General features: G+C 55.7%; 1 protein-coding gene across 1 annotated transcript; it reads right to left on the bottom strand.

Moving 5' to 3' along the window:
- Positions 1-1,208: 1,208 nt before the first annotated feature.
- On the bottom strand, positions 1,209-23,745 carry Sdc1 (syndecan 1). Its single transcript, XM_047523410.1, has 6 exons — positions 23,725-23,745; positions 23,218-23,518; positions 5,057-5,138; positions 3,715-4,193; positions 2,781-2,916; positions 1,209-2,637 (listed from the first exon to the last, which is right to left on the bottom strand). Exons 2-6 carry the CDS (start codon positions 23,281-23,283, stop codon positions 2,468-2,470), a joined length of 933 nt encoding a protein of 310 aa, XP_047379366.1. The 5' UTR covers positions 23,284-23,518; positions 23,725-23,745; the 3' UTR covers positions 1,209-2,467.
- Between the last annotated feature and the right edge of the window lie 3,586 nt (positions 23,746-27,331).

Raw genomic sequence — 27,331 nt, 5'->3', positions numbered from 1 at the left:
ACCTCTGGGCAGTCAGTGTCCTCACAGCTGTGTCCTCACTATTCAGCCCAGGGAGTGGCAGAAAATAGGCCAGGTACGGGTTGGCCTGCATCCAGGTCTAGACTCAGACGGCGGGCAGCTGGACGGTGCACGGTGCTTCTTCGAATCCCAACTGTCACTCTGTTCTCCCTGGTGTGCAGACAATACGTACAGGCCTCTGGCACTTGAGACGGTTTGCTGGCGAGTTTTCGGGAATCTAGACAGCCAACTCCGAAAAAGTTGGAGGCTCTCATGTGCTTGAGGAAGGGAACAACCTGGTCAGCGCTGAGGGTGAGGGACACTGCGGAGGTGTAAGGCCAGGAGCCCTGGGAGGAGGACGGCAGCATGAGGTGTGTCGCAGGGTCGGGAGGACAGAGATGGGCGCCGTCTCCCCTCACAGTGGAGGGACCAACCCTAAGGCCATCTTTCTGTACCAAGTCAACAGCACAGTTCAGAGCCTCCCACAACAGAAGGGGACAGGGTAGGACACTGACAGGCAAGAAGAGACTCTTCTCCCACCAGTGTCTGCTGTCCAGAAATGACAAGTACCATTTATTGAAGTCACACACAAGGGCCCAGCCAGAGGCTTGTGTACTGTCCCACCAGCAACCGAGCACAGTCCCTAACCCCTGCCCCAACCCCTTTTGTGTCTAGTGGCTCCAGCAGAAAGTCCTAGGCTGGAGCACAAGCCACCAGCCCCCTTCATTTGGTGGTGCATCTCTCTGAGCCACAGACCAGCCCAACTCTGGGAGTGGCCAACAGAGCAACTGGAAAGTCATCAAGTTAAATAAGCAAGGACAGGAGTTCCTGGGGCCCCGGGCCAGACCTCTGGTCCCAGCAGAGGTGCGGGAGGAGGGCTGCCTGCGGTCCCCAAGGCAGGCCTAGATCTACACCTCACCAGGGCCAGTGGCCTCAAAGGACAGGCTGTGTGTATTGTCTGGCTACGTTAGTCCTTTAGAAGGACTGACAACAGGCCTTACAGACCCTTGGCTGAACCTACCGACCTCTAGAAGATTTTAGCCAAAAAAATTAAAAAACAAACAAATAAACCAGAGAGGTTCTGGACCAGGATCCCTCCCCTAGGACACACAAAGGCACACAGCCTCTAGCCCAGCTTCCCAAAACCACCGGCATTCAGAAAAAAGGCTGGACACATCCACACAAGCAGCCCAGAGAAGAAGCAGAGGCCGTAGAGTTCACATGACTCCTTTATATTAAAGTTTATTACATTTGGAAAATCTACTGTACAGGGAAAAACCCATTGGATTAAGTAGAGTTTTGCCAAAAGCAAAAGACTATCACTCTTTGGGAAACACTCCTGACTCTGCCCAGGGCAGGGGTGGCAGGAGCTGCAGGTGAACTTGGTTCCGGATGGAGGAGCCTGTGCCAGCTCTGCACAGATGCCTCTTGTCGACTTCCAGGAGAAAGTGTCTCCCAGAGAAGGTGCCACCTTTCATCCACCCGACAGTCCTTTCTCCTCCATCCCCAGCCTGAGCTCCAGGATTAAATTCTCATTGCAGGCTCTTCCAACATCACAGTGGCCCAGGCCATAGGTGTGGCCCTGAGTTCATGGACACGGGCATGACTGCTCAAAAGAGGTGGCTGCCGCACAGCAGCCTGGACTGGCCAATCCAGCAATGGACCACAAAAATGGGGCCACCAAACAGGGAGTCCAGACCCTGTCGCACACATGAGTAACGAACTCAGAGACAACTCACAAACTAAACCTATATATAGTCTGGCTTCCAGATTTGGTTCTCCTAGTTCAAAAAAAAAAACAACAAACAAACAAAAACAAAGTCTTCTTAACCCTGATGCTCTCTCCTGAACGTAGATTAAAGAAGCAAGATGGGGAATAACCAAATCAACTGACTTAACTTACCTCGGAAGTAACGAAGTCTACTGGGGCTATGAACAGAGAAACTAGAAGAGATGTGTGCAAAAACAAGTCGGTATCTAAATCAGACCTCCCCACGCCACAGAGTGAATCCCCACGGAGCCCTGAATTCTGCCCCCGGCCCCAGGTGGCCAGGCCCCAGCCTGCTGTCTCTACTAAGTGCTATGGCGAGTCAGCCGAAGCCCCATCCCCAGAATTTTCCAGCCACAGCGGGCCAACCAGGTCCAAAGCAGTGGGGCCCCTTTCACTCCAGAGCTGGATCTGGGAAGGGCTGCTCCCGTTGGAGAAGCCAAGTCACAATGGTGGGACACCAGGCGTGGCTGTGGCGGAAAGGTCAGATGCGAGAAACCCCTTGCGCCCAAACCTCCAGGCAGAAGACGAAGAAGCAAAGTGAGCCCCCCCGGACCCCCAAGGGCTGCGTGCACAGGGCAGCCCGAGGGCAGAGCGCTGGGGTGGTGGCACGGTGGCAGGAGGCCAGGGCCTGCAGTTCTTCACGGAGGAGGCAAGTGGGGGCCTAGCGAGCGGCAGGGAGCAGCAGGGACCATCCTCCCCTCAGGCGTAGAACTCCTCCTGTTTGGTGGGCTTCTGGTACGCGCCGCCATTGGCTTGCTTGGGCTCCTCCAAAGAGTAGCTGCCCTCATCCTTCTTCTTCATCCGGTACAGCATGAAACCCACCAGGCACACGGCGAAGATGAGCCCCACCAGGCCTCCAGCAATGACCCCTAGGGTGGGCGGACAGAAGCCAGCTCAGCTCAGTAGCTCCTTGGGTTCGGCATCAACCCCTCCCGCACCGGGCAGCACAGGAGAGGCCTCAGCTCCACCCAGAGCCACCGTCGGCCCCCTCCCGCTTCCCACAGAGACTCACCTCCCAGCACTTCCTTCCTGTCCAGAAGGCCCTGCGAGGCCCCAGTGTCCCCTGGATCCTCTGGGGGCTGATTCCGGGGGCCAGGCTCCACGATCGACACAACCGTGCTCTCCGCAGATAGTTCAAAGGTGAAGTCCTACGGGAGGGGACTGAGCTGGAGCCACGGCCACAACGGTCTCCCAACCCAGAGCACCTCCTGCCTATCTGGTCTCCACTACTACCCACTCCGACGCACCCCAGCCTGGACCTGCAGGACTCCAAAGCCCAGCCCACCTTGCCACATGTCCCTGGGCCCTGGCTGGACTGTGGCACAGCTGTCACCTCAAGTGACACAAAGCACACATTTTTGCATGAAAATAAATAGGCTCCTTGTTAGTGTAAAGTATAAAATTACCATGCTACTATGAGAAAACAAGACTGAGTAGAACCTGGGCCCTGGCTACGTCTGGGGGCTCTCTCTGGAGTGACCTTCATGGACTCTGTGTCTGGGGCTCTCTCTGGAGTGACCTGCATGGACTCTGTGTCTGGGGGCTCTCTCTGGAGTGACCTTCATGGACTCTGTGTCTGGGGCTCTCTCTGGAGTGACCTTCATGGACTCTGTGTCTGGGGGCTCTCTCTGGAGTGACCTTCAAGGACTCTGTGTCTGGGGCTCTCTCTGGAGTGACCTGCATGGACTCTGTGTCTGGGGCTCTCTCTGGAGTGACCTGCATGGACTCTGTGTCTGGGGCTCTCTCTGGAGTGACCTTCATGGACTCCGTCTCTGATCTTATAATTAGTCTGCCCTGCTCTGGGCGAGGCCCTGGGGGCAGGAAGAAGGTGGGACCCTGTGACTTTGTCTCCATAATGATACGCTCACAGGACACAGGGTGTTAGGCTTGCAGGTGCCAGGCACTAGAGGCCACCCAATGTCCCAGGAAACACAGAGGCCCCTCACCTGCTCCCCAGAGCCCTCTCCTGTTGGGAGCTGAGTGGAGGCTCCATCCTCAGCAGCCCTGTCAGTGGCAGAAGGAGCTCCGAACTCCACACCGTGAGTGTGAGGGCTGGCCTGGTCGGGCGCGGCAGAAGCTGAAGCCTCGTGGTGGCCAGGCTGCATGTCCCTGTGGGGATGAGAGCTGGTAGGTGCCTGGGCAGTGCTGGCTCTGGCTGTGGAGGCCCACTGAGTGGTTGGGAGCTGTGTGGTCTCCCTGGGCTCTGGGGTGGTCTCCTTCCCCCGGGCAGTGAGGTCAGGCTGGGCTTCTGCGAGGATCACCGCCTCTCCCTCCTTGGGCCTCTCTCCAACCGGCAGGATGGAAGTGGAGGCCGTTGTGGTATCCCTGGCGGTGGGCTCTAGAGCCCTGGGCGTGGTTGTCAGGAGCCACATGTCCTTCCAGGTGGACGGGGCCTGCCGGGATAAGGTGATATCTTGCAAAGCACCTGCAGGGCCAAAAGCAGAGCATGTCAGGGTGGGAGAGGACCCAGAGCACCCAGTCCAGCCAGACTCAGGCTGGGAGGAGGGTGGGTGCCTGGGCAAGGACTCAGGATCTGACTCCCCGGCCAGACCCCTCCTCTCAAGAGGCTGTGTGTGTCCCTAGGGCAAAAACAGCTGAAGGAAAACTCAATTTGGAAAACAGAAAAGCGGCCCTTTCCACTGCACCTGCCTGTGGGCAGCCTGGCCTCCAGGAGCCACCAGAAAGACCCCAAGGTCACCTGGGAGAAGCTTTCCTATGACCATGGTGGTGGGCAAGCTCAGGGCACAAGTGCCCTACCCCAGTGCACACACCTCTCCCACCCCTCCCGCTCCGCAGAAAAGCCCAGGCCCAAGAACAGATGCCTGCTTCCTAGCTCTGAGGTCTCCACCCTGGTGCCTTTCCTACTCAGGTCTCAGCCTCCTTTCTAAGCTTTCAGCCCTCTTCTGAGGTCCCAAAGAGCCACCTCTTCTATAAGGCCTTCATGACCAGCTTGGGTTCAGGACTTCTCTCCCCCAGGAGAAGAGAAACAGGACCCAGCAGGTCCTGTGCTGCCTTGTTGCTCCCAGCAGCCTTGTGAATCAAGGTATTATGCCCATTTCACAGATGGAGACACAAAGGCTTGGAGGAGTCAAAGAGCCTTCCAAAGATTGGTTCCGAAGATTGGCAGGTGCCCGTTTGCAGCAGGCAGCCCCGGGCCTCTGCCACCTCCCTGGATGCCCTCCCTTTAACCAGGCAGCTCCTTGCAGCCCAAGTCCCATTCTTTCACTCAGCATCTCCCTTCTGACCCAGCTGGGAAGGGATGGGGAGGGAACCGGGAGAGGGCCTCACCTGCACCCGAGCCAGAGAAGTTGTCCGAGTCATCCCCAGAGCCGTCTTGATCTTCGGGAGGCATGTTTGTGGCCACAGTTTGCTGGAGAAGGATCAGAAGGGCATGTAAGTGGAGGCTTGGTGGGAGCCCTGCTGTCCCTGGGTCCCTGTCCCAGACCGAAGAGCGGCCTCAGCCACCACACACAGCACAGATTGTGCAGGTAGGACGCCTCGCTTCTCCCTGCAGGCCCCTCTGCCACAGCACAGCTGGTCCTGGGTGCCGGGGTGGTGAGCAGCTGGGGCTGGAGGGAGCCCGGGGCCTCTCTGAAGAACAGAAAGCTGTGCTGTGAACACAGCTGCAGCCCCACGGGACTTCATCAGGACTGACTGCACGGTCAGTCCGCGGTGGCCCGTTCACAAGGAACAGTCATGGCCCACGGTGGCCCACCCCCACTGAGAATCAGGTCTGTGGGGCCACCAGTCAGGGAGCTTTCTAGACCCCCAGGAACAATCCCAAGAAAATCTGGACTCAGAAAAGCAGCCTCAAGGCTGCTCATGGACAGAGGTCCACAGGTCTGAGGGACAGGGCTGGGTACAGCAGGGAGCTGTTTCACTGAGGAGCTTTGTCCCCACAGGCAGTCCCAGGCCTGGCCATGAGGCCCATTTTTCTCATCCACAGCAAGGACTGGGTCTTGGCCCTCTAAGCCATCATATTGTTCTTGGTATTGTCCTTCTTGGGAAGAAAAGACAGGGGTAAGCTAATAATCTGGAAGGGGCTCTGCAGTAAGGAGGCTCCAGTAAATGGGCAACGGGCCTGGGAGAAGCCCTCTGCCAACAGCAGCCCCAGCAGAGTGGCCCGCCTTGCCCTGCTCCAACACGGAGAAGCTGTGGTGTCCGGGTGCACACACGGCCAGCTTCTATGGCAGGACTGGGGAGTGGGCATCTGGAGGAGGCAGAGAGTCAGGGCCGTGTCCACCTCCACCACTAGCTCCAGGATAATAACCAGCGGGCAGAGAGCGTCGCTGGGAGGGTCCAGTTCAACAGCAAGATTTGAACCCAAAACACCCAGCTCACTAAGTCCAATTTATGAGGGCCCTGGCAAGGAGCAGTTCAGGACCTTAGAGACTCCCTAGACTTCTGCCACTGATCAAATGTCATCAAACTTCTTATGGCCACAGTCTCCCCATCTGTAAAATGGGGCTGATAGTAACATCTCTATTCCAGGCCTGTTGTAAAAATTCAGTGAGGTTGTGCAAGTACAGATTCTAATAGTAAGTGCCTCACAGCAGCCAAGCTCTAACCAGGGAGTGAGTCATTCAACATGGGGAGGAGGGGTCTGGGCCCAGGGTAGCCCATGGCAGCCTCCAGAGCCAGCGGTCCTATCTGGATGGAGGGCAGGATGGAAGTAGATGGGGCTTTTGAGAAGAAGGGGGCAGGAAGAGCCAGTTCAGAATTAGCCTCTGCAGAGGCTGGGCTCAAAGAGGACAGGGTCATCTCAGACCAAGAGGCCTCTCCAGTCCTGGTCACAGTCCCATGGTCCTCACTCTTCAGTGGAGCAGAGCAAAGAGGGACAGACAGGACCTGTGGCCTCATGAGGCAGCCCTGGGGCAGAGCTGGACCAGGCAGAAGCTCCATATCCAGAAGCCCAGGTCCAAGGGACACATCAGTCACATGTAGAAACCGTGAAGCTAAAAATAATGCTGAACTTCCTTTGAAAGTACAAAAGCAAAACTGTACCCTCCTCCCCCCAAGAGCAAAGTTTTGACCCTAGAAGGGCCTTTCATGTTCCATCAGGAAGGAATAGCAGAGTCCGTGGTGGCCCATCCACAAGGAAGTCAGGGTCCACGGTGGCCCACCCACAAGGAAGAGTCACACCCTATCATGGCCCGTCCACAGGAACAGTCACTGCCCATGGTGGCCCATCCAGAAGGAACAGTTGGTCCATGGTGGCCCGTACACAAGGAGCAGTCACAGCCCATGGTGGCTCATCCACAGTAACAGTCACAGTCCAACCCCCTTGGCCCCACATCAGGCTACATCCTGCCTCTGCCACGCCAGGTGGTGTTTCAAATCCGATGCTGCCTCTGTACAGCTCTGAAGCTGCCGCCAGCCCTTCCCCACCCGCAAGCCTGTTCCCTTCTGCAAAGAGAATACCGTCCACCAGGCAGACGCAGGCATGGAGATCAGCCTCACCCTCTCCCGAAGCACTGACTCCGTCCTTTAGAGAGAAAGCTCCAGACTAGGGAGCGGTTCAGGGCTCCAACCAGACAAGCTGACTGTAAAGAGAGGTGACGTTTCCAGCAGAAGCCAGAGTCCTGGGGTCCAGGACCTGTTCAAGCCGAGGTAGCACAGGCCAAGAAGACATGCACACTGGGGCCCAGGAACAACCCTGGAGGTACCACCCCGAGCCCAGGTGAACACAGAGAGGCCAGCCTCTCACCTACACAAAAAAGCCCCAATAGGTTAACAGTTTCCCAAGAGCAGGGCTTCTGCCCAGGCTAGATAAGACTCTGGATCTGCCCAGCAAAGCCTAGCAACAATTTGTCCCTCTGGCTCTATTGGCTTATCCCTCTTCCATCTTATTTACACAACAAGTTCTTAAGCAAATGTTTCTCCACTGAAGCCAGCTAACCAGCTCCCTGGAGTTGGCGAGGGAGCTGATCTCCTCTCTGGGCCTCTAGTTTTCACTACGGAGAGGGGCTCCCTGACAACCCGCAGCTGGGACCTTCTCCATCGTATCTCAGCTGAGGACGAGGGAAGCTCTTCACTCCCTGAAGGGAAATTAGCAGAAACTGCTAAGTTTGACTGTGGGTCACCAAGGTGCCTGCTGACTCTGGAGTTTCGGGTGTGACTTCAGGTTTCATCCCCGGGCTGCAACAGACCACCTCTAAGGCCTCGCCAGGGACTGCTCAGCATCACCTCTGAGCTGGATTCTTCTCAGACTGCATGGCCAGTGCTCAGGGCTGCCCAGGGACCGGAGGGCTCAGCTTGGAACCTACCTCCTGTCCCTTGGGGAGGCAAAAGACAAGCCAGCCCAATCTTTCACCTCTGTGGGTCCTAGGAAATCAGATATCCTTAGAACAAACTTTTCTGTGAAGAAAGTCTGGACAGTGGCCCCTTGAAGGTCACTGGCTTGAAAACCCAAAGCCAGAGGTTTGGCTCACCTGGGAATTGGGGGATCTGAGGGCAGACACAGGAACCTGGGCCACAGGGAGTGAGAGAGAATGGAGGGCCCATCTCCATCTTAGCCAGGCAGGCTCTGGCCATACCCTGGAGCCATGTGGGAAGGACCCTGGCAAGAGGCCCAGGCAGGGCTCTGGTCCAGCAGGTGACAGGGCGTGAAGGCAGGAGGCCTTGCCTACGGCTGGAAACACTTCCCGCCCATTACCCTTTGATTTCTACAACTCATCTACAGCTGAGAAGGCAGAGCTGCGATTAGCATCTCTGGCAGAAATGGAGCAGAGCCTCAGAAAGGGCGAGGGACCTGCCCAAGGCCAGCCGGCCAGCAAGTGTCCACACACTGGGCGTTGCTTCTGCTCTTCTCACTGCCATCTTTCCTGCTCTCTGACCCTAACGGCCACTCTTCCCCACGAGAGCCAATCTGTCTTAAGGAAATCTGGCTAAGATTTCTTGCCAGGCACGGATGGCGCACACCTGTAATCCCAGAGACTCAGGAGACTGAGGCAAGAGGATTCCAAGTTCAAGGCCAGCCTGGGCAACTAAGGAAGGCCATCTCAAAATAAAAAATAATAAGGGCTGGGGATGTAGCTCAGTGGTAGAGTACCCTGCATTCCTGGGTTCAATCCTCAGTACCAATTCCCTGCCCAGTGGTTGAAGGTACCCGGGCGCCAGCCCATACTTGAGAGGTGCAGAGGGAAGGGTGTGGAGCAGATCAGGGTCACAGAGTCTTCAGCCCTGCTGCCAGCCATGCCCAAGAGCACATCCGGAGTCTGTGGGTAGAGAGCTGGCAAGGAAGCTTCAAGAAGGCAGCCTGAAGCCATCTCCCGCCAGCTCCCACCCCCACACTGGCCAGAAAGAGGACCACCCTCCTTGGCAACCTCCAATTACACGGAGCACCTTGCCCTGGGTGCCCCGGGTGGAGGGGCAGTCTGTGCTGTAGCACTTGCCAGGACATCTTGGGCATGAAGGCACCTGAGCTGTGTCACAAGCCAGGGTATCAAGTGTGTATCTCCAAGACCTTCAAGTGACTATGGTGGACGCCCCTGCTAACCATGGTTGCCCCTCCAACCCTCCCTCTATCACCCTGCAGTCAACAGGCCCAAAGACCTGTGGTTTCCCGTCGGCCTCCTCAAACACTAACACGTCCCCTGCAGCTTGACAGAAGCGATGGCTAAAACACAAATTCCTTAAAAAGCACCATTCATTTCTCAGCTGTGCTCTGTTTTCAACCTGTGTCCTAAGTGTAAAATAGCACGAAGAATTCAACCTGTGTCCTAAATGGGATATTTTGATATTAAATGGGGTTCTCAACTTCAGAGATCGAGGACCATCCTCCAAGGAGCGCTGGGGAGAAAACAGGGTAAGAAACAGTCTGGTCCCACCTGGCAGAGTTCCCAGCCCCCCAGAGCAACATCCAGGAGTCCCACTGCAGAGGCTTCAGGAAGCGGGAGCTGCAGAGGCGGGGCCACCCTAAGGACGGTGCTAGGACTGGGCTTGAAGCCCCCAACCAGACCCAGGAGAGGCTAAGATAATGTCCCCCCAAGGCACCAACTCAGGCAGCAGTGGGAACCTGTGCACTACGGAGTGGAAAAGAGAGGGAGGCTGAACCGCGCTGGCTGTAACTGCCCCAGGGTGGTAATGAAACCCGCTTCTGTGGGTGGAAGCCGAGTCACTGACTCAACAAGTCCCATTAGTCACAACACCAGAGACAAAGAGCTGGCCTTACCAAAGGAGCTGGTCACAGTCACTTCCAAGCAGCCTGAATTCTGGGACGTGATGCTAGCTCTGCAGCTGGTGGGACCCAGGCTTGTTCCAAGAACCCAGGCTTCAAGTCAAAAGGCAGGTGGGTCCAGCGTCACCCCAGCATAAGCAGCCATCATGTCCATCCCACAGGGACTCCACGGCAGAGCAAACATCCTCAGGAGCCTTCACACAGGCTCCGGGTTTTAGAAATCATGTTTAGCTACCTCAGTGTCCTGGTCAGATCTGTGAATCTAAGAGACACAGCAGATGCCCCTGGCCCCAGACTTCACAGCGACGGGGTCTCTGACTGGTCCCCCCACACCTCTGCACAAGAGCAACAATGGCTGAGGGTGACACTGAACCTCCGCCTGTGTCCAGGGTCCCTAAGAGTCACTAGGAGATGGTGCCAAGTGAAGTCTTCCGAGCTCCATCCCCAGACTTGAAGAAGCTCCCAGGTCCCGCAGGGGCGCCACAGGCTGCAACGGTCTGGAGAGGAAAGGAGGCGCCCAGAGGAGGCGCCGTCTCCACCAGGTCTACTGACCAAGACCAGTGTCCAAAGGCCAGGCGCCAAATAGTGACAGACACAGAGTGACCTGGGAAGGCTCCAGATGGCTCCCTCTACACTTGCAATGCTCTGGCTCTCGACAGAGCCCTGGTGCCAGCCCAGTACCCCTCACCACGGAGCTGCGGGAAGCCACTTCCACAGGCCTCCAGCCCCCATAAAGGAAAGCAAGAACCTGTGTCTTGAAGCTGGGCTAAGACTCCTCCCTCCCGGGACTGACTGGGGACAACCTTGGTCTCCCAGGCAGCTGTCTGCCAACCCACCTTCCCTGCTGCCCTGACACAGCAGCTGAGCTGAAACCAGGAAAAGCCCTGCTGAGCTACGAGGCCAGGGGAGCCCAAGGGTGAGGGCTGTGCCCAAGGGCAGCAGTGCTGCCAGGCCCAGGGGTGGCCTTTCAGGGGCATGGGCAAAATAACCCTCCCACCACTGCGGCCCTCCAAGCCCTGGTGTGCTGAGGCATGGAGGCGGCCACCACTCTCCCTCTGAGGGAACCCCTTGCAGCCTCTCCTCTGGTCTTGGGTGAAGCAATTGGTTTCAAAGCATCTCAAACAAGGGTCTCAGGGAAAGTGCCAGGTGGGGCTCCTGGCAGGTCCCCTGGGCAACCTCGCCTTTGGACCCATGGTCCAGGTGAGGAATACGAGTGGCGTGGTTGGATAATCCTAAACTCCTTCATGGCTCTCACAGCCCAGGCAGGGCAGTGAATGGTGACAAGGAGGCCACAGCCCTGCCCGGAGCAGGGCCACAGCCCAGGGCCCCAGAGACAGGGAGAGGCTTGTCTCCTAACTTGGGAGCTGGGAAGCTGTGGCCTGCCAGGGAGGTCCGCGGGGCCCAGGCTCCTGACTTGGGCCCCGAGCCCCTGAGATCTGCCCCCAAGCCACACCCAGGAGGGAGGGACCCCCGGTGCCTCAGGGCAGCACCCGCATTTCCGGCTGACAGGCACAGCGATTTATCAGCTCACTGTCTCTCCACCGAGAGTCAAGCTGGGGCCTGCCTGGGATGACAGGCAGGAGTGACGGGCCCAGCCCAGGGCGGGGGCCAGGGAAGAGGCAGGCAGGGAAGGGAAGGCGGGAGCAGTCTCACCGAAGAACGGGACCCTGGGGCACCCGGGAGGCCCTGTCCCTGGGACACTTTCTCCGGGAGGACCACCTTTCTGGGAACTCCCTGGGCTCACACCCAGCTCCCTACCACTCTGCCACTCTGAGACAGAGACCTCGCTGTCCCAGAAGATTCCTGGGAAGGGCCACGGGTCCCCCTCTTGATTTTAAAGGCCCCGTGCTGGCAGCACTCGCCCTTTAGGGTGATACCAGATAGGAAACCTAAGGACAAGGCCACAGGGTCTTGGCCTCTGCTGCTCTGAGAGGCCAGGGCTGTTTGTGGAGGCAGGGGACCCTGGCAGCCCAATGCCAGCCCCGGCGCCCACACCAGGTCAGTGTCGCCCCCAGCCCCCCGGTCCCACTCTCCTGGAGCTGGCGCCTGCCAGAGCCCACGTGCCAGGACTAGTCTCAGAACAGCCCGGCTGAGAGCTGGGTGTGGAGCTGCCGAGCTGGAAGACCAGTTCCACTTGCCAGCGGCACGCCTGCTGCTGCTCCTGAGAGGAGCCCCCGGCCCCGCCAGCCATCCTTCCTCGGGGACCCTGGCACTGACCACCAGGGGACAGCCCGGGGAAAGAATCAGAACCAGCATAGGAAAAATGGGACTGTAGCCTGGGCCCTGTCCCGACCTGTGGGGTGACCTCTAAACAAGCCTGCCTCAGGCTGCTCATCTGCACAATGGGGGGTTGGTCAAATGGTGGCAAGAGGCCTCCTGTGGCTTCAGGTGGTCGAGTCCTCTCTGGGTGGGGCGTCCAGACTCACCCTCCAGGGGCAACCAAGCACAACAGCAGGGCAAAAAACCCAAATATGGTGGCAAGATCCACAGTGGGCAGGGGGCAGACACCAACTCAAAGTCACATCTCTCAGCTTCCCCAAAAGAGTCGTGCCTAGGAAGGACACAGCAGATGTCCCAAATAAAGGTGACTCTGGGGGTGGCAACTGGAAACCAGAGGGACAGAGGAGGCTGCCAAGGCCTCCAGAGAGCATTGTCCCTCCCCAGCCCTGGCAGTTCTAATGAACCAACTAAGAACAGTCAGCCCCCAAGTACTGCTATCTAGGTGATCAGTCCCCGGACTCCACGGGGCTTGACACCTGTGGCATATGGACTTCCAGGGACATCCTTCCCCTACACTGGCTAAATAAAGTATTCTCAAGTTTCACAGAGGCAGAAACTGCAGTTACCGACACACCTGCAACCGGGCAGGATTCTAGGTGCGTGTGTTGGGGTGGGGGGATTTTTCAACTTTATCACCAAAATCTGCCTTCTCAGTGCACAATATCCCCCTGAAAACAAAGATGTCTCTGGGAGGGCTAAGAGGTACTAGTCATTCACACTATAGCATAAATCAGCTCCCTATGGGGGAGGGGTAATTCTGGAACTAGGGCACTGGGGTTGAGTAGGAGCTACAGAAGATCAGAAAGGATTACAAAAGGGAGGTTAGAAGATGCCAAGAACAAATCTTTTAACCTTTGTCAGAATGTGGATGACAGCAACACCCCACCCAGGAATGACAGACTCAATTCCCTCTGCCCTCCCTTGGAGCTGCAAGTCGGTGACTTTTCCTCCCACGTACAGAACACCAGGCTCATCTGGGATTCTGCCTCTCAGATAAAGTACACCTCAGAGAGTGGAGGTACTGAGGCTGCTGAGAAGCACAGAAAGGCAGAGTATCCTCAAAGGCCTCACAGCAGGCGGTGCCGGCACCTTCCGCCTGGGTAGTAGAGACTGGATGGGATTTTCTGTGGTGGTTACCCAGTGGCGGGCAGGGGCACAGCAGAGAGGGGAGCAAAGCATCCTGGGCCCTCCGGCCAGCAGCTCGCCCTCCTGAGGAGCTGAGGGGTCTGCACATGCTCAGGTGGCCAGGCTGAGCTCCCAGGCCCCTATGCATCAGCAGTCAGAGCTGAGATGGGAGGCAGTCCCGGTCTTAGTAGCTTGGTGACCCCAGGAGAGGGAAGCAGAAAGACCACTCTGCTCAGGACGTAGGGCCAGTCAGCAGGTGGGAGAAGATCCTAAGGGTCTAACCTGGGCTAATGAGTAGTATATACCAGGAACTGGTCTAAGCACTTTTCCTGGACTAATTAATTACCTCCCTAACCACTTTCGACTCTAGTACCACACCTACCTTGCAGATGAGGAAACTAAGGGAAAGGGGAGAGTCACTTGTTCGAGGGCACACTGCCACAGAGGCAGAGAGAGGCCACACAGGCCTGCTAGAGCAAGTCCCTCTCTCACCAGATTGGAGGTGGGCCCCCCACCCAGCAGCCAGGCCAGCTACAAAGGCGTCCACAGAGATCCCAGTTCCTCTGCAGGGCAGACTTCAATCAGAAGTTATGGGGACAGGCCACCATGCCCCAGAGCTGGGGCCGTGCTGGGCTGCACTGACCCCCGCCCAGGTACCCGGTGTCTGGGTTCACCTGGCCTCCTCCCCACCTGCCAGCCCAGCCTGAATGGCTCAGGGCAGGAGCCAGTCCTGGGCACAGGCTCAGGTTTTCCGAGAAGGGGCAAAAGCCGTGTTTGCAGAACTTGTTACATCAGCATCACGGGGGCAAGACCAGCAGGTCATTCACACAGAATGACTACACCCCTGCCACCAGCCACGGTGGCTCTCCCCACGGTAGATCAGCCTCGACCTCCCAGAGACCTGCTCCAAGCAGGGAAGAGACTGCATATCTTATCATGTTACTTCTTTAAATCACTTTTAAAACCCTCTCAGGCAGGATATGAGAAATGAACTCCATTTTACAGATGAGGAAACTGAGGCTTAGCAGGGGAAAGACTTATACCCAAGACTACACAGGTAATGATGAGATTCTGCCCAACTCCTCTCTCTACCCAGCCTGGGTTTGGACTAACCAAGGCAAACTAGCAAGGTTGTTCTGGTCCCCTCACCTGCCCAGTCCCAAGGCTCCAGGGCCCGAGACTGGGATCCCCAAAGGTAGGCAGACCCAGGCATCCGGGCCCAGGTGGCTGCTATATGTAGGAAAAGAGGTGGCCCACACCACCACTGTGTGTCTAGACCAGGAGCTCGCTGTTCTTCACACAATTCCCTGAGCCCGGGACACCAGTTCTGCCTCAGATTCACCCACAGGGATTTAGGAAACCAGCGTCCCTGGCTCTACAACACCCAGGCCAGCCTCTGGGAAAACCACCTGTGCTCACCCCACAGCCCCAGGTCCCCACAGAGTGCCTGTAGAGATTAGGGCAGGGAGGTGGAGATAGCCTGAGGACTCCTGCAGCCCAAGCAAGAGGCCATCTGGCCACAGCTGGCAGGCCCTGGCCAGCCTGAAGGTCTGCAGACCCAGGTGCTCCCCACTCCCATCCTAGAAGAGACTGGGCACCCCACAGCAGCACACACCCCTACAGCCTGCAACAGGGAAGCTGGCACGACATCAGCTGCCACGTGGTCTCAGCAGCTCCTGAGAGAGCTGGCAGCCTAGGGCCTCCCAGGCCCGAACCTCACCGCCATATTTTTCTGGAGATGGACCCTCCCAGGCCCAGAGAGCTACCTGGGCAGCAGGACTGAGATGCTGCTAGAGAGGAGGGTAGAGCCACGGCCACTCTGTGGCCCTGCCGTGGGGATGACACAAGTCCTCAACCAGGTCAGGCCTCTGAAGCGTCTGTAGCCACCATGGTGCGGGTGGCATGGGAAGAGTAAATCCAGAGCCCAGGGCCTAACGGTCTTTTGGGGGCCTCCTGGTAGATGTCACAAATGGACACAAGAACCCCAGCCTCTGGGAGTGCCCTCACTCCTTCTCACATTCCACCCTGGGGGGCAGGGGCGATCCTCACCCTACCCACCCACCCTGGGCCTAGAGCCAGAATCCTGTCTCCTGGTCTGCCGGTTCTAGGCCCCTCCATCTGCCCAGCCTCAAGGCAATGGGACGCCAGACTGGGCCTTCAAAGGTAGACCCAGGCAGCCGAGCCCGGACAACTACCTGAACGGGGAAGACAAGGAACCCAAAAAGGACCCGTGTGGCCCCAGAGGCACCAGGAGTCCCAAGTGGAAGAGATGATGAGTTCCAGGGACCTTGGCTGGGAGAGGTTTCTTACCGTCGTGGAAATCGGTGGTGGCCAAGAGTAGTCCCAGGGCAGGCCTGGCCACCTTACAGCCACCCTACCCAAACGCTTCCCGTGGCCAGAAAGCAGCCTAGGTTTGAGGCTCAAGAAACATCCTGCTTTACACACCATGCTCCTGAGTGGAAACTGTTATCTCGTGGGGCTCGGGGACAAAATCCTTCCTCTGACAGGGTAGACTGGGACGAGGCTGAGTCGAGAGTGTCCTTCATTGCCATCCCTCCGCCTGGCTGCAGAGGCCGATCTCCCGCCAGGTTCACTGAAAGGCACCTCTCTCAGGGCTTCCCGGGGCCAGGTGTGGAGCTGCCTGCACAGGGCCCCAGAGCCAGCACAGGACAGACTGGATCTGGCTCCACCAGGCAGAGCTCAAGAACGCCCCCAGCACTGAGCAGGATCCTCCTGGGGCAGCAGAAGTGGCCCCCACAGACACCCGCCAGTCACAGGCCATCACCATGAGAGGTCACGAAGACCAAACATGGTGACCCTCCCCCTGCCTCTCAGCCTCCTTCCCTCATTTCACACAGGGCTCAAAAGAGGCCCACGTCCAAGCCACTCCACAGAAGAGGAGCAGGGCCCTCAACCGTGCCCCACTGCTTTACCCCACCTGGTGCCCAGCACAGTGGGCTCCAGTGGGTCGAGGCTGGTTGGGTGAGTCTCCAGGGAGGACCCGTGGGCCTGGCACCATGACTCAGCTGATGAGTGGAACGATAAACATGCCCGCCTCCCCGCCGCCCCAACCTGCCCAGCACTGCTTGCTTTCATTCCTGCTGATGAGCGGACCTCAGGGCAGGTGCCAGGATGCCTGGGCGTGTGCGGAGAACATCCCGCCCCGCCCCCGCCTGACCCGGCGCAGGGGCTGCCGTCCATCCTGGTTCCCACGCTGAGTACCATGTCCACCCCTCCAAGCAGCCTACCCGCACAGTCCCCGCTACAGAGACCTGGGCCGCTAGGTCTCCCTCTTGAGTCCCCAGAAGGAATAAGGATAGAGAACTAAGAAGCCCTTCAGGGTCACCTTCACCCTTCCCAGGACCAGGCCTCTGCCACCATGCGGCTCTCAGGCCTGAAGGAAGGAAAGAAGCTGCTGGGCAAACAGGAAACAGGCCTAGAGGAGCACACTGTGTGCCCGAGCCACACAGTCAGAGGCAAAGTTGGGACTAGGAAGGACAGGCATCCCAGCTGACCTCTGTCAGAACAACTTCCACGGACTTCTAAGCCAGGGACGCCGAGCGTCAGAGCTGCAGTTAAAAAGAGGAAAGACAGCAGGGAGGGAGGGAGAGGCAAGCGTCCTGGTTTTGGGGAGGAAGTTGCAGACAGGTGGTGACCAGATTCACCCAAAGCTCCGACCACAGCCAAACATGCGGGAAAGCCCAGTGGGAAACGGGCGTCAGAACTGCCAGGCAGAGGCCAGCGTGGCTGCAGCCCACGCACACACATGTGCACGCACAGCCCCTGGTGGGGCTGCGAGCCTCAGGTGAGTCACTAGGCACAGGAGTGTTTCCCAGGGCTGGAGGCGCAACCTCTATATATAATTAGGCAGCCCACAGAGCCATAAATGCCAGGAGGCTGGAGACCCTTAAAGGGCTCCCACTGTGCAGAGAGACCAGGGCAGGAGGGACATACCTGGAAGACTTGGAATTCACAAGTCAACAGGAAAGACACTGGGCAGGTGACTGAATAGAGGAGCAGGCCCACCACCCTGCCCCTCTCCTAATTGAGTGAGTGTCCCTGGATTTCTTACTGCATGCTCCCCGGGACCTGTTCAGCTGGCTTCCACATTCAGAGGTCCTGCCAGACTTCCTGGTCCTTCAAAGAGCAGGGCATGACAGTGCCCACCCCTCCTCTGGGTCACCCCCACACTGACCACTGGGAGGCCTGCAGTGTGCCTAGGAATGCTGGAGACCTCCTTGTACGGTTGCCTCACCTGAACGTACGCTTCCTGAGGGCAGGGAGAAGCAGCGCACCACACGCCCTTCCAGGGCAGCTGTGTGGGGCTTCCCAAGTCTGCCTGCAGCTGCGCTGCTCCGTGGCTGAAGGGACCCCGAGTCAGGGTCTCACTTCTGGGGCCTCATCTTTATGGTCTGCACCCTGAACACAACTCCTAGTGGGGAGATATACACGTCCCTGCCCTTCCTTGGCACCTGTCAAGGCATTCACATCACACTCTGTGGAAGATTCCAGAATGCCCACACTCCCACCCAAAACCCAACCTCTACTGGAACAGCTGAGCAGGAAATGACACTGTTTTGACTTTGCTCCAGGGTTCATAATACTGGTGCCAAAAGCCCTTTTCCACAGACCCCTTACACTGACTTCTTCTCCCTGGGCACTCTGAAGCAGGGTCTCAGGGGACTTCCCACCCAAGATTCCAAAATTGCCTGATAAAAAGTGGACAGTCAGAAAACTTCAGTTCCAGGATGAGGAAATCATGATCAATTCCTCATGTGGCTACTGCCCTAGTGGGACCTGGCACTGGAAAGGAGCAAAGGTGAATGTGGTATAGAGGCCAATAGCCCTGGGCTCTGTTCACCCCACTTGTGCCCCTGTGTCTACTTCCCAGCCTTAAAAGGGGACCTACTAATCCTGCAATTATTTCCCTGGTACCCAGGATGCTGGTGCTGCCGGGTACCGGCACGAGGCACCATCCAAACAGGCTGCTTGGTACCAATGACATACACCTGTGTAGGCCGCAGCTCCAGCACCCGTTTCCCAGCCTTCTTTCCTCAGTCCCACTGCTGTCCCAGCTTTTCTGTGAGGAGCTCTTGCTTGTCCCGGAGCAACCATCAGGACATTGCCCAAGGCTCAAGGTTTGCCTAAAGGGGCTGTGCCAGCCAGCTCAGCCGGGTCAACACCCTGCTCCGGATCACATATATAAAAATCCTGGTCCTATCACTTCTGCTCCTTGGAGGGGCTCATCACTGCAGGCCTTTGCTTCCTCATCCAAAAAAGTGGGGCAATGACATATATCATAAAGGTTTGGGACAAAGATTAAATAAGAATATAAGAAAAGAACTAAGCATTCTCTAACAGGCACCCAGCAAAAGGCAACCTTAATTGTATCGACAGCTAACTTTCCTCGGGCACTTTTATTACAAAGCACTTTCACACATCCATTATGAAATGAACACACAAATGACAGAATGAGGGCAGGAAGAACAGGTATTATGATGTCCATGTCAGAGATGAGGACAAGACTTGGAGAGTGACTCACCCAAGATTACGTAGTAAATTAGTGTCAGAGTTGAGACCGGGTCCTGGGACTCTACCTCATCCCAAACTGTTCTGGGCCTTGCCAAGTATGGGTGCAAATTATGTGGAAACACAAACTCAAACATACATGAGATGGAGACAGGACCAAAACTAAGAGTCACAGTCAAAGCTAAAGGACAAAGGGCCTTGCTCATCAGGACATAAAGTAAGCTAGGCTCACCAGTCCAGCCTACCTGGGACTGGCAGGTCACTTACAGATTAAATCAGGCTGCCAGTGCACACCTATAATCCCACTGACTCAGGAGATTAAAGCAGGAGAATACAGGAATATAACTGGCAAGTTCAAAGCCAGCCTCAGCAACTTAGTGAGGCCCTAAGCAACCTAGCAAGACCCTGCCTCAAAATTTAAAAAAAAATAAATTAAAAGAGCTGAAGATGTAGTTCAGTGGTAAAATGCCCCTGGATTCAATTTCCAGTACAAAAAAAAAAAAAGATGAAAGCAGAGGAGGCATATCCCCAAGAGGTTATTCATCCATTCAAATCTTGTCTCTGAGAGAGGTCCCTTAAGTACCTCTTTTAGTCAGCATCTCTTTGTTACTCTAGACCCCAGGGGTGGGGGTGGCCCTACAGGAGGAAAGTAACATCCTTTTCTGCCATTCTGTCACTGCTCTGCAGGGGTCCCCGCTGAGCTCCAGGAAGAAGGCTAAATTCACATATCAAGGAGGTCACTCACAGGTGAGCCCCTTACTCAACAGCTTCCAACCCTTGTCTTAGATATAACTCTAACTAAACTGATAAATTTCCCAGCACTGCTGGAAAAAAATGAGAATTGAACAGAAGAGCTGCTGTACTCAGGCACACCGATGTCACTCTGGCTATCACACAGAAAAAGAAAAAGACCAGATCGGAACTCAAAACAGAGCAACTGGTGGCCACCAGGCACCAGGGCACAGAGCCCTCTGGAGCCCAGTAGGCCCAGGAGACTGTGCCACAAGCTGGCACATGATGAGGAGAGCAGCCCGGGCATCCAGAGTAGAATAAATCATGTCTCGCATTTTGTTGTTGCTGTTGATAAAGGACAGGAAATAAATATTTCAGAGTCCTGCTCAAAGAAAGAATACTTGGAGCTCAAAGAAGAATCTGTAGGGTAATAGAGATTCTTAACTCACTGAAAAAGCCTGGCTATCAAGGACACCTCATTCTCAAGGGATTTCAGGAATCCAAAATTCTGCTGCATCTGAAAAGATCCTTCAATAAAACACTGCAAAAATCAGGCTTTTTAGTCATTCTTTCCAGGCCCCTCTCCTTCCTTACCCCCACCTCCCCAATGTGTATTAATAAGATTTTATTGGAACCCATCAAGAGCCACAGGTAGAGACTTAAACTGACTCCACCCTCCTGGGGGAGCTGAAGCCAGCCAGCGGTGACATCACCTCTAGAAGGCTGAGCCCAGGCAAGGCCGCCAGCGCCTCCCCCGCCCCCTTCCAGGCTGTGGGGAAATGTCTCTACTAGTCCCCATAATTAAGGCAAAAGAGATTTTATGCCTTTCAAGGAGGAGAAGAGAGAAAGAGAAAAATAGCAAATAACTATTCCAGAACAAGTCATTTTTTCTGACATGACAGAAACAAAAGACCATGGGAAACACACACACACACACACACACACACACAGACTTTGAAAACAAACCTGTTTCAGTCTCTAGGGAATGGCTGTGAGCCACCACCAGCCCCGCAGCCTCCCTTTGCCATTCAAAATCAGACACCCAGCAGTCACTACCACCTCACTGGTCCCCTGGGAGGTTCTGACCTGCTTCCCACGGGAGACAAAGTGAGCCTTCCTTTGGAAAGGGCCAGATCTCTGCAACTTGTGGACACCTTATCCCATTTTAAGCAAATCTCAACTCCCTTATTTCTTTTAGGCAAAAGAAAGGGAGGGGCTATGGGAAATGGGGGCCTATGGGAAGGTACGCCACATTGTGCACCCACTTTTAACCAAACATGGACATTCACTGCGAAAGGGAGAGGGCAGCAAGGCTAGGAAAGAGAAAACAATCTAAACTTTATAAAACAAGGAAAAAACACCTAGGCTCCAAACTGGAGTCTGACCCCAAACCTAGGCAGTGCTTTGGGGCTCAGCCAACCCCCTCTTTCAAAAGGCATTCCCAGAACTGCAGGTCTAAGGACTTTCCCTCCCTCCTTTCCCCCAAGACTCCTGACTCCTGGGCCTTGTGTCTCCCTGCAGTGTTAAAGTCTCTGGGTCAGAAACAATGTCTCCTACTGCAGCATCTGCCCCTACTCAGCAAGCAGAAAACTCCAGGATGCGCAGTCCACAGGGAATCACCGTCTCCAGCTACCTCCCCAGTAGTAACGGGCGCTCTGAGATGCCAGCTCACAAGACTGCCTGCCTCAACCCAAGACAGGCGGAAAGAACCACCCCTCACAATTCTGGCACAGTTCCCCACCTTTGCAGCCCCCACTTAGGCCCCATTCTGGGCCTGGAGCGAGAAGCAGGAGGTAATGCCAGGAGGGTCAGGGAAGTACACCAAGTGCCTCCACTCTCTTCTCTGGAGTGGTAACTATGATTCCAGGCGTACTCTGAGTCCCACAGAAACCACAACCCTCGAGAGCAACTGCTTGGACCTGAAAGCCAGCAGTGCACTGGAGATTGAGCTGGGAAATCATATCCTTTCCCTAGTTCCCCCAGACACAGCACCCCACACAACACAGTCCAACTCATCTGCAATTTACTAGGTATCTGGACGTCCCTTGGACTTCAGAGTGCTCAGAAGCACAAGACACCTGGAAAGCTACAAAGACACTTTACATGTTAGCCTCAAAGACGACAGTACCCACCTCACCTCAGAAGCCAAACCCCAAAGCGCTCAATAACTGGCGGCTACTAACATCACAGAGAGAAATGTTCCAAGAGGGTCTTGAACACATGCCACATTGGAAGTACAGGGCCCGGGTCCCCACCCCGTGCCCTGCCTCATTCCCTGCCCACGAGCCTCCCTTTGGCAGAGTTAGGGAAGTCCAGCTGTCCAGATGTGGTGCCGAGAGATCACCACTTCCGGAAGGGAAAGAGCTGCTGGCTGCGCACCTCCCTCTCATCTGCCTCCCAGGGGATGGCCCAGCCAGCCCTCCCAAAAGGGACCCCCGCACCCGGTGCCAGGGCTGGGGGAGTGGGCACCCGGAGGACCGCGCTGACACCTGGCGGCGGTCCAGGACCCAGCCCACGTCAGGAGCCGGCGCTGCGGGGCGGATCCCAGCAAAGGGTTACAGGGGACGAGAACAAAGCGCCCCCATTGGGGAAGGCGAGCGGACGGCTGTTGGGGAGGGAGAGCCACTTTCTCGGTATGCTCTTGGTCGGCCACGTCCTTCTTTAGAGGAAACCGACATCCCATCCAAAGGCCTCCCCCGGCCGCGAGCTCCACGTTTGTCCCTCTTTCCTCGCGACTCTACTGGGCGGGCCAAGGGACCCGCCTTCCCTCCGCGCTGCTTCAGCACAAAGCGGAGTCGGGGGAGGGGGAGAGCGGATCCGAGGTCCACTCGCGTGGAAGACGCCCTCGCCCCGCGGCCGTGCCGGGCACAGGAACGCGCCCTCCGCGGGCGGCACAACTTCAGCAGCTCAAAAGTTGAGCTCCTCGGGATCGCCAGCGTTCCGAAGCCAACTTCCCGGAACCTCCGCTGCCAGCTCTGTGGAGCTCACCTCCCGCAGCCAGGGGAGAGCCCAAGGACCCCACGGCCACCCGCCAGCGCGCCTGTGTCCCAGCGCAACTCTGGTCCAGCTCCCTATGCAAATGCTCCGGCTTCGCTGCGCCCAAACTTGCCTCGGCGCAAACCTCCCAGAGCTTGGGCTGGGAGACGCGCGGGGCGCAAGCCTGTGATCTGCTTCGAATTAGGGTCTACGGAAGGGACGTGGTGGCCGCGGTCACTACATCCCTCCGGGTCACTGGCAGAGGCCCGGCTGCTGCGGAACCGAGAGCGACCGGGGTGGGAGTAGGAGACCCGGGCGCCGCCGCAGGCAGGCGGGCTCCGACACATGTGGAGACGTTTTACATAATTGAACGCCCGGCCCAGGCGCAGGCTCTGTTCCGCGGGGCGCCCCAGCCCCCGGCCCGGAGCGGCTGGATCCGAGTGGCACCAACAGACAGCGGAGGGAATTGGGACGCGAGCCCTGATTTCGGGGTTCACCGTCCCAGGACTGGCCCGGCTAGCGCGGGAATAAGCCCGTTCCCCTCCCCCTCCACGTGCAGCCGCCTGCATCGTTAGGTGGTGAGCTCCGGCTTCCCGCCGCCTCCCAGCTCGGCCCGCGCCGCACTCACCGGGAGCGCCGGCTGCATGCGCAGCGCCAGCGCGCTGAGCCAGAGCCAGAGCGCCGCGCGCCTCATGCTGTCCAGACCGGCGGCGGGAGCTCGGCGGGCTGCGCGGGTCGGGGCTGCTGACTGCGCGGAGCTCCGGGCCGGCTCCGCTGGTTGCACTGTGTTCTGCTCCCTTGGGCGCTCGCCCAGCGCACTACTGTCCAAGGCGAAGACTGTAGGGTCCACCAGCCCGAGTCCGCTCCAGATAGCCGATTCCTCTGCGTTCGGCTCTGCTCTATTCCTCACCTCTCCTGCCGAGCTCCGCCTTATAATAAACCCACAGGCCTTTAGCCGTTGCAAAAACTAGCCCCCCACCCCCAGCTCCGCCAGGTCTCCGGGCCAGCCCCAGTCCCCACCCCCTAGAACCCCGCCCCCTAGAGCCCCGCCCCCGGACCACTCTGCCCGCCCCTTGTAGAGCCCCACCCCCGCACAATCCCCGCCCCCTAGGGTCCGAGCCCGCCCAACTCCCACCCGGTCCGGGCAGAGCCCCTCCTTCCTCCCGAGCCACCGTCCGGGTCAATCTGTGGTTCACGGCGTTGCAGCTGGGCTGGTCATGGGTTGATTGGGCCGGGAAGCACCCACTACCGCCCCGGCCCAGGGTATTGAGGTGCTGCCCGGGAGAAGGGCGGAAGGGGAGGTAGTTGGTACTATATGGGCGCGAGTCTGCAGCGCCCTCTGGGCGTGGACGCGTGGTGCCTTCCAGGTAGGCTGGACTCCAAGATTACAGTGAGAACGCTTTCTGGGGCCATCCGAGGTCCCTGAAGAGAAGAGACCTTAAACCCATGGACACACACACACACACACACACACCACCTCTCCCCTGGCTGAGATGGGACTCCCTGTGCCCGGTCAGCACAGATGCTCACAGGCATTCACGTTATCCCAACATCCTCGAAGTACTGGAGGGACGCTCTTGGGGCTGTTTTTTTAAAAAGGAGTTTTCAGCGTCTTTCTATAGAAGACAATACCCTCTCTCTTGGTACTCCGAACTAAAAGGGAAAATAAATAACTGCTTTGTTCCCAGATGACTAGGCATGTCCATCTGAGAAGCGCGGGTTGAGTTCCTGCTCCTTTGCTGTTCCTTACCGGCGTTTCCTCCAGGCGCATCAGACCAAAAAGGCCAGAGAGCCTGCAGGTGTGGGATAAATGACCATGAGAGCACAGGGGAAGAACCGACCGGGCTCTGCCCACAATCTGGGTGCCAAATGACATTTGCACCTGGACCTGGAGACTAAAGATAGCCTTTTCCTCGGTAGTCTTCTCCAGAGGGGAATGCTGCTCGGTCCACCTGAACTGAGAACCAATAGGTTCTCCTAAGGCTCCTTGGCTTCTCAGAAAGTCTCCTGTGTTTTCCTTTTAAAGGTCTAACTCTTCCTGGGTCCTAGGTAATGCGGGAAGGGAAACTGACTCAGAACCCTGGATTTCCCTCTGCCTATGGAGCAGATTTCCCTGAAGTGAGGCAGTCTCCTGCCCCAGGTCTCCATCAGACCTCAAAGATGGTGACCACCTGAGAGCACTTTTCACTGTGAAAAACAAAACAAAACAAAAACATTGACCTGAGCAGTTTGAAAAACAAGAACAAAAACATCAAACTGGTGATTTTTTTTTTTTTTTTTTTTGAGCCCAGGATTGAACCCAGGGCTTTGTGCATGTAAGGCAATCACTCTACCAACTGAGCTATACCCCCAGCCCCTGGGTGATTTTTAAAATATGAAAAGATCCCCATCAAACCCTCTACCCCAATTTTTCCTATTTTGAAAAACAGAGAAATGTAAGATATAGAACTGACCCATTTTTTCCTCCAAGTTGGGTTGCTTCTGTCCCTGCTCCCAAATATCTATTTGATCTTAGGCAACTCTCTCTCTTTGGGGTCTCAGTTTCCTCCGGTTTATGGGTGGTGATAGTTCCTCATCAGGACTCTTGGGGTTGATACTGGGTACCTGAAAATCTTTGGCCATGGATCATCTGGCTGCTGGCTAGGACCTGCATAGCTAGGGCCTGTCCTGCAGCTCAGGAAGTCCTGGTGGGTTAAAAATGTCCTTTAGAAGCAGACCCTGAGTGTATCTCCTGGAGGATGGTCCTCCCAGTCTGAAGTCAGCCTTTAGTCCTTTCAACCCAAACTGGAGGAAAAATGGGTCAGTTCAATATCCTACCCTTCTCTACTTCTCAAAATAGGAAAAGTTGGGGTAGAGAGTTTGATGGTGGTCTTTTCGAATTTAAAAAATCACCAGTTTGGTGTTTTTTCAAACTGAATAAATGTACCCAGATCAATGTATCTGGTTTTTTTTTTTTCTTTTTTGGTGGGGGCGCAGACTAAAAAGAGGAGGAGCACCACAGAAGGGCCCCATGAAGAAGGTTTGGGGCTTGCCTTGGGCCTGGCTAATCCTACCCTGCTTACCTTTCCTCCCGGCCCACACTGGTCTTCCTTCAAGATCCCTCTCAGAGAACCATGTACCCAGAGTCCTGTGTTTCCTCAAACTTCCTCTCCATAAATGCGACTCTGACATTCCTTTTCTACACACATCCACATATTACCCTCTGCCTAGAGACCCTGAGCCCTCACATGATCTAGCCACTAAGGGGTTAGTGCCTGGCTCAGTAGGGAGTCTCTGGCTTCCCTGCCTGGCACTGAGTAAGGTGTCCATCCTGATTTGTGTCTTTACCTTGGGTTATTTTCCATGCCATCCCTGGTGAATCACTGTGTTCCTTTCTCAATAGGAGAAAGATAGTTACTGGAAGGCAAGGCCAGGCTCCTCCCCTCCTTTCTCCTGTTTTTCCTGTGGCCACACAGGTCCTCACTCTAGGAGAAACGCTCTTTTTTTTTGTGTGGTTCTGGGGATCGAACCCAGGGCCCTCCCTATGCTTGTAAGTCAAGCACTTTACCAACTGAGCCATGCCATCTCCCCAGCCATGAGAAACGCTTTTGACTCGGGTGGCTACTGGTGGCAAGCAGGTAAGAAGAGGGAGAAGTCCAGCACCCGATTGCAGAGCTGCCCCATCTGTGTGGAAGGCGTCTGCCTGATGTGTCACAGATTCCCTGGGCAGGCAGGCAGATCTGTCCAACCCAGCACACACTGACCCTTTCAACCAGGAAATCTCCTTCAGTGCATTTTACTCATTAATTCATTTCACAAGAATTACCAGTGTCCAAAGAGGTGTGTCTAAATGCCCTCCTGTAATCGAAAATGGGAAAGCAAAATAACCATGAGTGTTCCCACACTGCAGTACCATAGGGTTAAGACCTGACCTGAAATCTATTTTTAGGTGAAAAAATATATATCTATATAGATAGATATAGATCTCACCTATGTATAATATATAATAATATAATAGCTAAAGAGTGATACATATTTACTTATTAATGATCCAAATTCTCTTAAAACCTGAACATGTGTGATAAATATATATGTATATATAAGTAACATGTGTGTGTGTGTGTGTGTGTGTGTGTGTGTATGTAATAAAGTCTAGAGGTACAAGATGGGATGAGAACAGTATAAGAGAACCTTCATGTTTATTCTGTATTCTTAAGTATTTATAATGAGAATATATGTTCCTTTTCTAACTTTTTAAATTGGAAGTTATTTACTGACTCAGTTAAGATACTTTCAACATCAATTCATAAACCCTCCTCAAGCAGATTAAATAATAGGATCTTTGTTGCTTATACCCAACCCACATTACCCACCATACAACCAAAACTCAGCACCGTTAAGAACTTAGGCTTCTCCTGTGCTGAAGCTCCACCATCCCTTGTGTGGCTTGATCCTCAGGAGGGCAGCAAAATGGCGGCATTCTTTCCAGTATCACACATTCATGGCTAACTCAGTCATGTTCAAAGAGGAGACCATTTCCTCCTAGTGTTTTTCCTGGAAGTGAGGAAATATCTCACATAATCTCTCCTCCTCTATATTTTTTTCCCCACCTCACTGGCCCAAAGAGTGTCCCATGCTCTCCTGAACCCATCACAGGCAAGGGGAGTTTGCTCACCAATATGGATTTAGATTAATCCTCTTGAGACTTGAATCCAGGGAGCCAATACCACATCTACAAAATGGACTTCTTAAAAAGCATCAGA

Source organism: Sciurus carolinensis, chromosome 13, assembly GCF_902686445.1.
Source record: "Sciurus carolinensis chromosome 13, mSciCar1.2, whole genome shotgun sequence".
NCBI lineage: Eukaryota > Metazoa > Chordata > Mammalia > Rodentia > Sciuridae > Sciurus > Sciurus carolinensis.
This window is presented reverse-complemented; position numbering and strand designations above follow the sequence as displayed.

Excerpts from the sequence above, each read along its gene's own strand:
- Sdc1 (XM_047523410.1), bottom strand. The coding sequence starts at position 23,283 with ATGAGGCGCGCGGCGCTCTGGCTCTGGCTCAGCGCGCTGGCGCTGCGC. Across the intron at positions 2,917-3,714 it reads GAGAGGGCTCTGGGGAGCAG|GACTTCACCTTTGAACTATC; the intron begins GTGAGGGGCCTC and ends CCCCTCCCGTAG. Across the intron at positions 2,638-2,780 it reads CAGGAAGGAAGTGCTGGGAG|GGGTCATTGCTGGAGGCCTG; the intron begins GTGAGTCTCTGT and ends CGCCCACCCTAG.